Source organism: Sciurus vulgaris, assembly GCF_902686455.1.
Source record: "Sciurus vulgaris genome assembly, chromosome: 8".
NCBI classification, from domain to species: domain Eukaryota; kingdom Metazoa; phylum Chordata; class Mammalia; order Rodentia; family Sciuridae; genus Sciurus; species Sciurus vulgaris.
In genome coordinates, this window is record NC_136468.1 from 144,899,907 (window position 1) to 144,915,288 (window position 15,382).

The following is a 15,382-nucleotide window of genomic DNA, read 5'->3' on the forward strand; positions in this document are numbered from 1 at the left end:
GGTGGCACACATCTATAATCCCAGCAACTTGGGAGGCTGAGGCAGGAGGATCTCAAGTTCAGAGCCAGCCTCAGCAGATTAGCGAGGCACTTAGCAACTCAGTGAGACTCTGTCTCTAAATAAAATATAAAAAAGGGCTGGGTACATGGCTCAGTGGTTGAATGCCCCTGGTTCAATCCCCTATACCAAAAATAAATAAATAAATAAATAAAAATGAAACTTAAAAAGGGCTGGGGATGTGGCTCAATGGTTACATGCCCCTGGATCAGTCCTCTGTACCCCCCCCAAAAAAAAAAAAGAAAAAGAAAAGGTTATCAGGCAGATCAAAATTTCTCCCTCTTCCACTGCTTTATCAAGACTTTGTATAATTTCATTTTGATTGAGAATAGCTCAAAATGATTATTTTTAAAGTGATACCTTTGTTGTGATAAACTTAAAAATAATAACTTATAGGGCTTGTTTCTCTGGTCCTTTGTTATTTATGGTTTTGGGGCAAGTTACTCAACCTCTCTAAATCTCAGCTTACTTATCTGTAAAATGGTGATGATAGTAATAATATTGACCTTGTAGTCATGAGCAACTCAGTGAGACCCTGCCTCCAAATAAAATTCAAAATAGGGCTGGGCATGTGGCTCAATAGTTGAGTGCCCCTGAGTTCAATCCCAGTATCTGCCCCCCACCAAAAAAAAAATTTGGTGAGTTAAGTGTCATAAGATGAAAGGACTTGTTAATAATAAAATCATATATAAATGTACAAATGAAAAAAATAACAGGAACATGATAACTTAGCATCTAAGTGAGTAGTACATAAAATCCAGCTTTTGACTTCTGAGTTCTGTAACTGTCGTCTTCTGTGTCTAATCTGTACCATTATCTTTCTGCGTCCTGGATAGGTGTCCTGTTTGCCGGTACTGTCAAACACCAGAACCAGTAGAAGAAAATAAGTGTTTTGAGTGTGGTGTTCAGGAAGTAAGTAATGAGCGGTGGAAAAGAATAATGAACACAGCTTTATTTGCCTGGGATTTTCTTCTACCCAGTGTGGCTTAAATTCTTTTTGACACAAAAAGAAAATGAAAATCAGTCTCAAATATGTTAATTCTAGGCAAAAATACTATATGGTATTATCGTGTTCTTTTAAAAGACTTAGACCTTGATTGACAAATTGTGAATCTTTTTCTTGCTGTTTACATAGAATTCCATGGAAATCAGAGAAAAACGATCAATCCATAAAAACATCTTGATTGTTGCATTTTTAAACCTGTTTATTCAAAACTCCCATGTCGGCCCCTTCCCAGTCCTAGTGGGCCAGTTCACATACTTCTGTGTAACTAAGATCTTTTCTCCTCATTGGCAGAATCTGTGGATTTGTTTGATTTGCGGGCATATAGGATGTGGGCGGTATGTCAGTCGACACGCTTATAAGCACTTTGAAGAGACGCAGCACACATATGCCATGCAGCTCACCAACCATCGAGTCTGGGACTATGCTGGAGGTGAGCACCACTCTTATTATTTTCTAATTTGGACTCATTCTCTATGGAGACTTTTTCTTTCAGAATCTCTCCACTTTCCCTCTCAGCTTGAAGTGTCATCTTCCTGACAGCTGTTGCAAAACATCCTCATGGTGCCCCGAGGGCTCCACTTCCTAGGAGTGGCCTCAGTCGCACATTATAAGGAGAGTTTATATGTCCACTCTTGCCCTCTCTTTAATATTCAAATGATTTGACCCACTTTTAAAGAAATATTGCAAGGCATTTCACATAGACCTGTAAAAATAAAAATGTTGTCAATTAAAAGTGTATGGAGACCTTTTTCATTCTGAAGAAACACACATTCGTTGACTCATTCTTTTCTTTAGATAATTATGTCCATCGACTGGTTGCAAGTAAAACAGATGGAAAAATAGTACAGTATGAATGTGAGGGTGACACTTGCCAGGAAGAGAAAATAGATGCCTTACAGTTAGAGGTAAGATGATGCTTGTCAGCTACCACTCAGTACTATTGCTACTGCTTCTTTCTATCTAATTGGAAGGATTGTTTGACTGTTTTGTTTTTGCCATTTACCCTGCATGTAAACTTCATTTTTAAAAAGTTCTGTCATTACTATGAGGGATTAAAATATTTTTATACTGTCTGGTTTTGTTTTTGTTTTCAGTACCTGGGATTGAACCCAGGGGTGCTTAATCACTGAGCTACATCCCCCAGCCCTTTTTAAAATTTTTTTATTTCAAGACAGAGTTTCACTAAGTTACCTAGGGCCTCACCAAGTTGCTGAGGGTGACTTTGAACATGTGATCCTCCTGCCTCAGCTGCCACAATTACAGGCATGTACCACTGCACTCTGCACATCTGTTTTTGTTATTGAAAGTCTAAACTTCTCTGTGCCTTATTTTTTTCAATGTGACATGCCTAGTTGTCTCAAGTTCAGGTTAATATTTTAGACAATCAAGTTATCTTCTGTAGCTGCACTGAACTGGAGGTTAGAGTGTTCCTGTCAGCATCACAGTAGTGCCTGGGAACTGAACAGACTTGATCAGAATGAGGAACACCCATTAATGTCTTTCTATCCCCAGAAGTGTTTTCATATACTTTCAGCTGGCATTTTATGCTTTAGAGATTTTTATGTTTAAATGTCTGCTCACAGTATATAGTTTATTAAGTAGAGACTGATATACTTAAAGCCATTTTTTGAGTATTCATATACATGAAGAAATAACAAAATCAATACAATCTGTTTTTTCTCCATAGTAGTAAATTCTGTCCACTATAAAGTTATTATAGTATAAAGTCTAATTTAAGAGATGTTTCAACATGAGTTCTGTTTTGAGTAAATTCCAAAAAAAAAAGATTCTTATAAAAACAAATACCTTGGGCTGGGGTTATGGCTTGGTGGTAGAGTGCTTGCCTAGCATGAGTGAAGCACTGGGTTCAATCCTCAGCACCACGTATAAATAACAAAATAAAGGTCCATCAACAACTAAAAAAATTTTTTTAATAAAAAAAAAATCTTCAGAGTAAATGGACATTTGAAAACTCACTTATCTGTAGATCCTTAAAGATCTAATGAATTCAGCAAAATGGCCCTAAATAAATGAATTACTACACTGATAAAGAAAAGATCAAACCACCTTAAAGTTTTTAGAATGACTTCCACGTTAACTGCATTCCGCACATCAGGAAATATTTATTGGGTGGGAGGTGTAGCTGAACGGTATAAATTTTGCCTAGCATGCCCGAGGCCCTGGGTTTCATCCCTGGCACCATAAAAAAATTAAAATAAAAAGAAAGGAAAGGAAGGCTGGCTTATCAAAGACGACTTTCTTGGAGCCACTGTGTCTCATGCTGTGATTGCAGCACTGAACCAACTCCCTGCGTGTATTCTAATGGCACAGGCGTTCCTTAACTGTCCTTTCTTTCTAGACCCCTTCTGATTCTAGAGTGGTGTTTCCAAAATGGAGATTTGATTTTGCCAGTGCTTGGCCTTGGAGTCCCTTTTGCCCATATTTCTTAACATAATACCCACAGACTTCCACAGGCCCTGTCTCTCTGTACTCTACACTCCAGCTCCTTGGCATTACTTCTTTATTGTTGAAGAGATCCTGAACATCCACAGCACTGTCTGGACCCAGCAGCTCTCTGCAATCAGATCTCTGTTTATCTGTCTCCTGTCAAGAGCCCTCTCAAACTTGCTTTCTCTCAGAAGTCCTACCAGACCCTACTGTCATACACTATCTGTCCCTTCCCTGTAGTTACACAGCACTCTTCATTCATTCATGCCATCATGCAGCAAAGATTTCTTGACATCCAGCATGTGTCAGGCTCTGAGTTAGAGATAAATATATAGTCCTTACTTTGAGAGAGTTCACAGTCCAGTACAGCAGCAGGCTGGTAAACTGGCAACTAAACACTAGTGTCGTAGGAGCTACTAATGGTAGGCATGCCCTGAGAAAGCCAAGCAGAGGCAGTTAACCAAAGGGCTGATAAGTGGATGATTTGGTTTGAATTATACATAGATTTTTATGTGTGTGTGTGGTGCGGGAGATGGAATCCAGAGCCTCATGCTTGCTAAGCTCATGCTCTGCCACTGAGTTATGCCCCTATCCTCTAGCCCTGGGTTATACATAGGTTTAAATCCATTGTGGTTCTTAAAGTCACCTGGACCACAATAAGTTTCTATAATGTGCATTTCTCCCAAATGGGTTATAAGCCCCAGGAAAACAGAAGGTGTAATTGTCATCTCTGTGTCTCCTGGCACAGTACCTGTTGAAAAGAGTGGAACCCAAATGTAATGCACATTTTGATGAGCCTGGCATGGTGGCCCATGCCTGTAACCCCAGCTACTTGGGAGATTAAGGTGGGAGGATACCTTGAGCTGCTCTTCTCAAACTACAAAGCTGGGCATGGTGGCATGTGCCTGTTTTCCCAGCTACTTGGGAGGCTGAGGCAGGAGGGCACAAGTTCTCAGCAATTTAGAGACCCTGCTCGAAATTTAAAAAATTAAAAATTTTAAATTTTAATTAAAGAGGGATAAGGCATGTGACTCCATGGTAAAGTACCTCTGGGTTCAATCCCTAGTACCAAAAAACAAACAAACAAACAAAAAAACCACAGTTGCTGGGGCTGGGATTCAGTGGTAGAGCCCTGACCTAGCATGTTCAAGGCCCTGGCAGACAAACAGCTACTACATTCTGATGGTTACTTTTATTGTAGTGATCATTCACGTTCAGATTTTAATTGGCTATCAGAGACTGATGGCAGTGGCTTACAGTTTGGTGTTTACTTTCTATTTCTAGTATTCATATTTACTCACAAGCCAGCTGGAATCTCAACGAATCTACTGGGAAAACAAAATAGTACGGATAGAGAAGGACACAGCAGAGGAAGTAAGTCTGTCTGGTTTGGTGACTGCCGAAATGCCATCTGGCAGGGCAGTCTTATGGTGGGTGGAAAAAGGAATTGTTAGAATCTTCCTTCTCAGTCTGATAAATGGTAAAGAAGTTTTGCCTCTAAAAAGAATACTTGGGCTTAAAGGATTGAATGTTTTGCAATTTGGGGGTGCTAAGGGGTTTTGTTTGTTTTTAACCTCAATCAGATTTTCAAGCAGCTTATGCAATTCCATTAGAAACAAAGTATGTACATGAGGGTTTGTAATTTGAGTCAACCAGTTGGTTTGTCAACTTGGGAACAGCTGCCTTTGAGAGTAGCTTTGAACTTCTGAGGCTACAAGATGGTATTAACCTCTTCTAAATTAAAGGAAATAAAATTGGGCAGAGATACTAGAGTTTCAGGGGTCATCGTGGCAGGATATTGGGCTGGGTCAGGGGTTTTCAGATTTTAATAAAATAAAGATGCCATTCAAACTAGGCATGGTGGCACATACCTGTAATCCCAGATACTCAGGAGACTGAGGCAGAAGGATTGTACGTTTGAGGCCTGCATTGGCAAGACCTATCTTAAATAAAAAAGACCGGGGATGGAGCTCAAAACTTGCTTCGTATGTGTGAAGTCCTATATTCAATCTCCACTCCTGCAAAAAGAAAAACAAAAAAAGATGCCTTCAGCTCAAACCTGTAGCCTCAGCTCTTTGGGAGTCTTGAGTAAGGAGGGTCTCATGAGCCCAGGAATTTGAGGCCTGACTAGGCAACATAGAAAGACCCCATGTCAAAAGGTAATTTTTAAAAAGATGCCATTCATGTCTTCCAACATGTAAGGAAAAAAGTGGTATGGTTTGGGTGGGAAGCTGGATGAGGACTCAGACCCCTGCCGGCTTGATTTTCCCTCTATTTCCAGCATGTACAAAGAGTCCTGAGAGTTTCAAATAAGGTAATTTGAAAAGCCACAAGAGTTTCTATACCATTAGGGTTCTGGGAACCATTCTCTGGACCTAGGGACAGGGCCTGTAATTCAGTGATTTCCTTAGTGTTAAATAAAGACCTTTGACATTTCTAAATGAATACTTCAGTGACTTTGTGAGTTCCCACCTGCGCCTGGGCCTCAGAACCAGGCTCAGGGCCCGTGTCTGTGGTAGCTAGGATTATCCTGCAGCCCTGCATTCAGGGTCTAGGCTCTTGTTTATGCCAGGCCTAAGGGCCCCACTTCATGGGTCTGCCTATAAATGCGAGAAATAGGGTTTCTTTAAAAAATAATAATGCTTAACACCAGCTTTAAAATGATCTGTAGTTAAAAGTTATTGATGAAATTCTTACAGGAACCTTCCGGTCAGTGCAAGTGCCTTTCCAGAGGAACTCAAGGTCACTTGACTTTCTGGTTCTGAATAGGGCTTGATTGGGGCACATTCGGGAGTGGAGGCAGAGCACTTGGTGTCACATTGTGGACTCATAGGGAGGCGTGTTGGCAGTGCTGTGCAGCTTCACTAATAGGGTTTTCTGTGGAATGTAGCTGTGTGACCACCTCAGATCCTTCATGGACCCTTAAGAACTCAGCTCAGGAGTCTCTCTGCCCTTTAAGATTCTTCAGGATTAACTTCATTTCCTAAGACATGTTAGTGGAAGCAGGTGGGGGCAGGGAAAGGAAGCCCTGTGAAACTCGCTTACATTTACTTTTAGGTAAACAGAGGCCAGGCAGCTCCAGTTGGAAGTTCACAGTGCTTGAAAGGATGCTTTTGTTTTCTGATAACAAATGTCATTTATCCATAAGTTCATGGCTGATACAAGCCTATTGTCCTGCCACTGTCCTCCATTGGCCATTCTTCTATCCATTAGCACCAGAGAATGCAGGGAGAAACAGTGACCTGGACTCTGGGCTACACTGACAGTTTTTTTTTTTTTTTTTTTTTTTTTTTTTTTGCGCAGTGCTGGGGATTGAACCCAGGGCCTTGTGCTCGCAAGGCGAGCACTCTACCAACTGAGCTATCTCCCTAGCCCCACTGACAGATTCTTGTTTGGGAGACTCATAAAAAGTTGATGTTGCCAAGTGTGGTGGTGCATGCTTGTCATCCCAGCTACTTGGGAGGCTGAGGCCAGAGGATTGTAAGTTCCAGGACAGACTGGGCAACTTAGTGAGACCCTGTCTCAAAAAAAAAAAAAAAAAAAAAAAAAAAAAAAAAGGCTGGGGATGTATCTCAGTGGCAGTGCACCCTGGGGCTGCAAAGAAAAAAAATTCTATGTCAAGAAGGGAGTGAATCAAGGTTGAAACTCATCATGGACTTTAGTCATAAATGCTATTTCTTCCCCCAGTGCCTGAGGCAGTGCCATTACTATAGCATGTGAGCAGAGTCTAGAAAATGAAGCTTATATCCACTCGAAGGTTCTTAGTTTTCATGGGGCCACATATGAAGAGCACTCAGTGAGCAGTACAGGGGAATTTTCCTGAAGATAACTCTTTTCTCTTCGAACCTCTAGCTCCATTTAAATCAGTATTTTTCCAGTTGTGGATTATGAAATGAATCTAGTGGACCACAGCTGGCATTTTTATTGCATAGAATATGGTAGATATAAAATGTGAGTGTATCACTTTAAATATTTTGTGAAATTCTCTGCAGTTTGTCTATATCTATTGACTGTTTCTTATTGTGAGCTGTTGTTTGGAAATGGTTTAAAAAGCATTAATAAATCTTTGTAACATCCATCTATAGTAACATTAAAAGCCTCTTTAGAAGTACCCCCCCCCTTTTTTTCCTTGGTACTGGGAAGTGAACCCAGGGATGCTCTAACACTGACCTACATCCCCAACCCTTTTTTTTTTTTTTTTTTTTTCCTTTTTTTTTTTATTACTATTTTTTGAGACAGGGTCTCGCTGAGTGGATTAGGGCCTCATTGAGTTGCTGAGACTAACCTTGAACTTGTGATACTCCTGCCTCAGCCTCCCAAGTCACTGGGGTTATAGGCATGCGCCCCACAGCCAGCTACAGTTACCTCATATTTTTCATCTTTATTTAAATGTGTTTGGCTTATGTATTTTCTGTGACCAAAACATACAGTTTGGTTCCTTTTGATAGTAATTTTTGTCCTTTCCAACTTCACTGAAGAGTCAGTTTAGGAGAAAAATGGGAAAAGAATTTAGTAATATCTCTCTTTTTATTTTTTGTTGTAGATGGACAACATTTTAATTATTTAATGTGGTGCTGCTGAGAATTGAACCCAGTGCCTCACATGCTAGGCAAGTGCTCTGATACTGAGCTACAATCCCAGCTCCTTAGTAGTCACTTATTTCAAAACAATATTGAAGAGAAAATTAATACTAAACTAGAATTAGAACAATTTTGAACCTATTTTGATTTTTATGACATAGAACTTTTAGAATCTCCCTTTCTTGTTCTTTTAACTTAATGAAATTGGCTATAAAGTTAATTTCTACAAAGCAATTATCATTTTTTTTAAACAACAATGCTATAAGAGACCAGCTTGTCAGGCTTTTTGAAAAATGTTTAGAAAGAAAGCACATGCAGAAGCACACACCTGTAATCCCAGGGGCTCAAGAGTCTGGGTCAGGAGGATCACATGTTCAAGACCAGCCTTAGCAACTTAACGAGGCTCTAAGCATCTTAGTGAGACCCTCTCTCAAAATAAAAAATAAAAAGGGTAAGGGTTGGGATGTGGCTCATTGGTTAAGTTCCTTGGGGTTCAATCCCTCGTACAAAAAAAAAAAAAAAAAAAAAAAAGAGGAAAAGAGAAAGGGAAGGTTGATTTCTCCTGCACGATCAATTTCACATGCATCATAGGCAGGATCTGCTAAGGATTCAGATGTAGATCAGAAGTTATGTCTCCTTTACAGGACAACTTTAGTGTACAGAAAGAGGTTAGAACTTGGCTTTGAATAAAGCTTGGTTTTGGACTGGATTCACCACAATCAAGCCCAGTGACCTTGGGCATATTGCCTTTCTCTGAGCCTTCGTTTCTGTCAAAGATACCTTATCTATGGCATTGGCTTGTTGTGAACAGTAAATGAGAGACTGCCTATGAAATACATAGTGCCTGGACCACGGGATTTAAAATCTTGGTCACTTTCAGATCTTTTTATTGCTTCATGGTCCACTCAGACTCTTCTTTCCCCTTCCCACCCATTCTTCTCCCAGTATCCTTCAATAGTGGAAGTGAGGCAGTTTCCAAGTCTGTAGGCCTTTACACCTGAACCAGTCCAATTTCCCTCTAACTGGACTCCAATATACTCTTGGCTAGGATTACTGCCATCTAATACACCAAAAATTTTTTAAGTTTTCTTTTGTTTTTAAGACTGTCATGTGACTTAGTTTATAGATATATATTGCCTTTACAAACCACCCCCCACAAAAAAAATGGACTTTATGTTTCATAGAGCTTCGTGGTATGTGAGAAAAGTAATAGTTTGGAGGGTAAAAAAAAAAACAAAAACAAACAACTAGAATCAGTGGATGATAACTTTTGAAATGTAAGCACAGGAGGGAAAAACATTAGGAAGTAATTAATAATGGGAGGCCTGATCTGCCCTCTGGCGAGCCAACTCCTGCTCTGGGGCCTAAAGCTTATTGGTCACCTTCCAGCAGTTTCAATGGACATTCAGCAACTTCTGATCCCTTCTTCATTCTAGTGTTGAGAAACAGTAAGCCAAAAAAGAAGTTCTTAGAATTTTTATTCCTGTTACAGAAATGCTTCCCCCATCTCTCTCTCTCTCTTTTTCTGTCTGTGTATATATACATTTTTACATTGTTGATGGACTTTTATTTATTTATATGTGGCTGAGAATAGAATTCAGTGCCTCACACATGCTAGGCTAGTGCTCTACCACTGAGCCACAACCCCAGTCCCCAGGTATGCTTTCACATGATCACCTCACCTTTTCTAAATTTGGTTTGTCAAAATTATACACTGATGATTGGAGGAAATCATGGCATTAGTCCCAAAGACCACACGATTTAGCATGATCTCTCTTTGCTCTTTCAGATTAACAACATGAAGACCAAATTTAAAGAAACGATTGAGAAGTGCGATAGTCTGGAGCACAGGCTCAATGATCTCCTGAAAGAAAAGCAGTCTGTGGAAAGGAAGTAGGTATAGATGATCTGTTATTCAAATTAGCCACCTTATGGTAAACAGATGATTCCCTTCATTCTTTTAGGAATTCCCTCATTTTCAAGTGTGTACATCACCAGGTTTTCAAGGGTTTCCCTATAAGTGGAGCAAATTTACTGTGACTTCTCATTTATTAAAAAAATGTGTTGTTTTACCCAAAGTGGATGCCCCTATGTGGAATGCAGTGCTCTCCTGCTGCCTGCATCTTGCACCCTAGCAGATGGCTTCCATTTTTGCTGGTAGGAAGCCGTCTCCTTGTGTTCAGGACCTGCAGCTGTTCTGAACCATGGTTGCTGAGAACTGGAAGTTAGAAAAGAGACTGTATCTAAGCTGGAGATGTCTTTGGCTTTGGCTTTTGGCAAAAGTAAAGGCCAGAGAGGTTGAATATAGAACAAGAAGCCAATGACTAGTGTGGCCACTGTCATTTGGGAAGATAGTTGTTACTGATTGAAATTACCTTTCTGGTTTAAGTTATAGTCACAGAAGTGAATGGATTTTTTTTTATGTCCATACAAACAAATAAAACATACATTTAAGGGAGATAATTGGTCCTTAAAAAGTATTGTTTTAGGGGCTGGGGATATAGCTCAGTGATAGAGTACTTGCTTAGCATGCACAGTATCCTGGGTTCAATCCCCAGTACTGCAGGGGGAAAAAGTTTTTTTTTTTTTTCTTTAACATTATTTTGGAATTTTAGATTAACAGAAAGCCTGCAAAGATAGTAGCAACAAGATTTCCTAGTATTCTTCACCCATTTTCTCCTACTGTTAAAAAGCATTTTCTAATAGTTTCTTGTTGTGGAAAAATATATATGGAACATAGGATGTGCCATTTTAACCATTTTTAAGTGTAAATTCACTAGCATGAAGTGCACTCAGTGTTGCAAGGCCATTATCACACTATGCTTCTAGAATTTTTCATCACCCCAAACAGAAACTCTCACCAAATTTTTTAAGCTGCTGTAAAAACAACACTGCAATATTAATAGAAATTTTAAATTTTCCTACATACAAATTGAGCTGAGTTAAAAGAATTTCAGAGTTAATGAGCTGGGGTTGTAGCTCAGTGGTAGAGTGCTTGCCTAGCATGGGAGGCACTGGGTTTGATTCTCAGAACCACATATAAATAAGTAAAATATAGGTCCATCAACAACTAAAAAAATAAAGAATTGTGGATGCTCTTTTTTTTAACCTCCTAGATCTTTAGTAAGAGGTAACTTTTTTGGTTTTTGTTGTTACTTTGTATTTGTTTTTTGATAGTGGGGATTGAAAACAAGGGCACTTTACCACTGAGCTACATCCACAGACATTTTTATTTTTTATTTCAAGATAAGATCCAGACTGGCCTTGAACTTAATGATCTTCCTGCCTGGGCCTCCCAAATTGCTGAGATTAGAGGCATACACTGCTATGCTCAGCTGTGAACTTTTTTTTTTTTTTTTTTTTAATAAATATTGCCAAGTTGACTTCCAAAGACTCTGTATCAGTTCACTCTAGTGCCAGCCTGTAGGTGTGCCTCTTTTCCCTTGTCTGAGTTCTTTGGTATTCTGAAATGTAAAAATGATATCTCAAATGATGTTTTCGTTTGTAATTCTTTACTTATGAGTAAGATTGGACATTAAGAATAGGGAATTCCCAATTTTGGAAAGCCCTTTGAATAAGCACTTTTTTTTTTTTCTCCAGCAAATGCAGTGAGGTCAGAGAAATTGACTTTCCAAGAATGTCACTTTTCCTCATAACTTCTTTATTATAGCTATCACATTTGAGGCACCCATTTAACTATGGGCTGACAGAGAAGCAGTTTCACCATGAGTCCCACAAGTTTCTGCTATTGAAAATTTTCAGATGCTTTAAAAGTGGCTTAAGAATACACCTGGGTTAACCAGAGCAAAATTCTTTCTTTGCCTGGCTGATTACAATGGCAGCAAACCAGTCTACCTCAGCACAGGAGATGGGGGGAGTCTGCTCTAAAATGGATTCTGAGGTCCTGGCCTGCTACTGTTCAGTCCCAGAGTAGAAAGCCGACTGTGTCAGCAAGTGAAAAGATGTGCTTTTGTCTTTGTTTTGCAAAAGGTGCACTCAGCTAAACACAAAAGTGGCCAAACTCACAACTGAGCTCCAGGAGGAGCAGGAAATGAACAAGTGTTTGCGAGCCAACCAGGTCCTCCTGCAGAACAAGCTGAAGGAGGAGGAAAGGTTGTTGAAAGAAACCTGCGATCAAAAAGACCTTCAGATCACCGAGATCCAGGAGCAGCTGCGTGATGTCATGTTCTACCTGGAGACTCAGCAGCAGATCAGTCACCTGCCTGCTGAAACCCGGCAGGAAATACAGGAGGGACAGATTAACATTGCCATGGCCTCCACCTCCAGCCCCTCCTCTTCAGGGGGCAGTGGGAAGCTGCCTTCCAGGAAGGGCCGAAGCAAGAGGGGCAAGTGATCTTCAGAGAAACAACATCCCTGAGACTGTTCTCCCTGGCACTGCAAGGGTGTGCTGGGACCTTTGGCTAAATGGGAGGGTGGGCCCTAATAAGTACAAGTAAGGATCAAGCCACGGTCGTTTGGCTCTTTCATTTGCTAGTGTGGCATAATGAATGTAGAGGATGCTGAGAGAGCAGATGCACATGGACAGTGTATTCAAAGGTGGTAAGAGTTCATTAACCTCAGACATTCTAATGACCATTTTGCCTTCTTGCTTGGTAGATGCCCCAACTCTGCTGTGCATTTTTCCGTTGTATTTATTAAGTTGGAGTATTTGATGTTTAGTTCTAGGGTAGTTTTAAAAGACATGAAGTTTTTTCGTAATCTCAAAGGTAATGTTACCTAGCATTAAACCTCCCAGGGGTCATAGCAGCTGCTTTAAAGACAGATTCTCATTGGCTACTTAGGAGCTAGGAAAATTCCCTAGCACCAGCCTCATCTCATTGCCATCCCACCCTTCCTCTGGGGAGTTGAAGAATTGTTTGAATGTTATATGAAGACAGGCTGGGTTGTAAGCCAGGCACTGGCTTGTAACCAGCAGCCATCTCTTCTTGCCCTAGGGATAGCCAGGAAAAACAACCCAGGACAGATTGAGTGGACATAGTGTAGGAAAAATGGTGGCAGTTCCACTTTGTTTATTTCTGGTGACTCCACACATCATTGTGCACCTCAAATAAGAAAGAGGCTTAATGACTATTCAAGATTTAAATCTCAGAGTGGATTTCCTAGTGTCTAGCAAGAATAAGAGGAGATTTATCATCCATGTGAAAACATAGTGTGAGGCCTCTGACTAGCTAATTGTGTATTTTGCTGGGATCAGTATTTTCTGAATGTTTACAAAAGATCCAACTGCATGTTCAGGTTGCAGCTAGAGGGAGCTTGGGCAGATTTTCAATTATGCTTTCAAGATATAACCAAAGGCTGTTACTAAATCCTAAAATTTGAATTTCAACAGAGCCCCCTTTAAAACAGTCATGTAATGCTTTTTGTGGGCCAACAGAGGGATGCATACTTTCTCTAGAACCAGAAACATCAAATAATTCATGACATGCCATAATTGAGTGAAACTGAAGTGAGAACCATGTTGGAATTTAGCTTCTAGAAGAGGGAGCTGGACAGGTTAACAAGGCATCCTGTTAAATGATGGTTTTTTTGTTTTTTTTCCCCCTGATTTATAATTAGCCAAAGGTTTTAAATTGTCACATTGCAGAATTGTTTTTAGGCTGTGATTGGGCCTCATCCCCTTTGACTTAAACAGTCTTACGTGTTGTTAATTCATCAGCTGTGTTGCTAATCACCATCCAGTTTGGGGGATGTGCTACAGCATTTCCCAAAAAAAACCTTACCTGTAACTTTGCAAAATGAATGTACTCAGTCAGACATTCTTAATTTTTACTTAGGGCAGACCAACGCTAATGCTATGAGTCCTCCTTGGACTTTAATATACAGATATCTTAAAGCAAGAGTGGGAATGTAAAGCATAACCTAATTGTCTTTCCTATAGAGATTCTATTTTATTTAAAATCTATTTTTACACTAGTTAGAATCCTGCTGTTTTGGCCAAGTACTTGTCTTGCATGTCTGACCTTGCAGAAGCTGGGGTGGATTGTAGCATACTAATTAAGAAGTAGTTTACAAAGCTTGCTCGCTCCTCATTTCCTTATGATCGCCTCCATCACTCAGCCCTGCCTCCATCTGGGAGAGCAGCAGTTTTCAGCACAGGTGGGGCAAATGCTCTGGAAGGCTGTGCCCAGAGGAATGAGCAAATAGGCAACGGTCCCCAAACTACTTGAAGGTTTAAAAGAACTGTTCCAGGGTTGGGCGGGGGGGAATCTTATCAAGATATGTAAAGAAAATGTTATTTTAAAAAAAGGTGAAAGAGTTATGACAAAATTAGATAAGATAGGAGCTGTTAGTGTTCTCTTCAGGATGGAAATGAACCATACTTCCTTGAACAGTGAAATTGCATTAAAATAACCAAACTTTGAAATTATTCTGCTGTGTGAAGTTTGTGTTTCTGACATTTGCTTAGGAGCACATATCTAATCAAGAAAGTTAATGACCTGGATTTAGAGATAAGCATAAAAATCAACTGACAGGATAGTGAGCACTGAAATTGTCCATCTTTCAGCCCCTTTTCTGCAGCTTTCCAAACCAACAAAAAGTAGGTGGAACCTGAGCTGGCATGGTGGCACTCACCTGTCATCCCAGCTACTCAGGGTGCTAAAGCAGGAGGATCACATGTTTGAGGCCAACCTGGTCAATTTAGTGAGACTCTAGTAAGGACTTGAGATGTTGCTCAGTGGTAAAGCCCCTGTGTGTTCAATACCCAGTACCTTAAAAAAGAAAAAGGAAAAAAGCAGGGGAGTAGCCGAACCAGATACAGATCAGGGGAAATTATCTGAATTTGAAGGTCTAGAGCAGAGGAAGACCCAGACACATAACTCTTTTTTGTAAATGAGAAGGAGTTGATTTTTTAACCTGAGACGCTTCCAGGCCTTAAAGCTGAGTTTGTTTGGTTTGTTTGTTTTTTTTTTTTAAACCATCACAAATGTGGCTCCTTAGGACATTGGTAATACAAAGCACTTGAAGCAACTACAACTGCAAAGCAAAGCTGTCACATCCAAAGGGCTGAGAAACTTAGGTAGACAGCCAGCCAGTAATGTCAGAACTTGGCAAATATGAAGGAGCAACCTTCTGTCATCGTTTGGAAACCCTCTCCTGGTGCAGTTAGGATGCACACTCTCCAAGTACTGTATGTGATTCGGCCATGGTGCGAGATGCCATGTTGCTTGGGCTGGTGGCGCATTTTGGCTAGTGTGATGAAGTCTATAGGCTTATGTATAAAAGGGAAGAGTCACATTTGGAGGAAACTTGTTTTCTCTGGGATAAAGCT

The 15,382-nt window shown here is 40.2% G+C and overlaps 1 protein-coding gene across 3 annotated transcripts in view; it reads left to right on the forward strand.

Moving 5' to 3' along the window:
• The window catches only part of BRAP (BRCA1 associated protein), a 28,983-nt gene extending 14,504 nt beyond the window's left edge, over nucleotides 1-14,479 (forward strand). For all 3 annotated transcript variants that reach the window (XM_079149547.1, XM_079149548.1, XM_079149549.1), the window contains exons 7-12: nucleotides 894-969; nucleotides 1,355-1,493; nucleotides 1,859-1,968; nucleotides 4,796-4,885; nucleotides 9,881-9,984; nucleotides 12,082-14,479. In XM_079149547.1, coding sequence (XP_079005673.1) covers nucleotides 894-969; nucleotides 1,355-1,493; nucleotides 1,859-1,968; nucleotides 4,796-4,885; nucleotides 9,881-9,984; nucleotides 12,082-12,445 — 883 coding nt within the window. In that variant the 3' untranslated portion in view covers nucleotides 12,446-14,479. The remainder of the gene's footprint in view (nucleotides 1-893; nucleotides 970-1,354; nucleotides 1,494-1,858; nucleotides 1,969-4,795; nucleotides 4,886-9,880; nucleotides 9,985-12,081) is intronic.
• The last annotated feature ends 903 nt before the right edge of the window (nucleotides 14,480-15,382 follow it).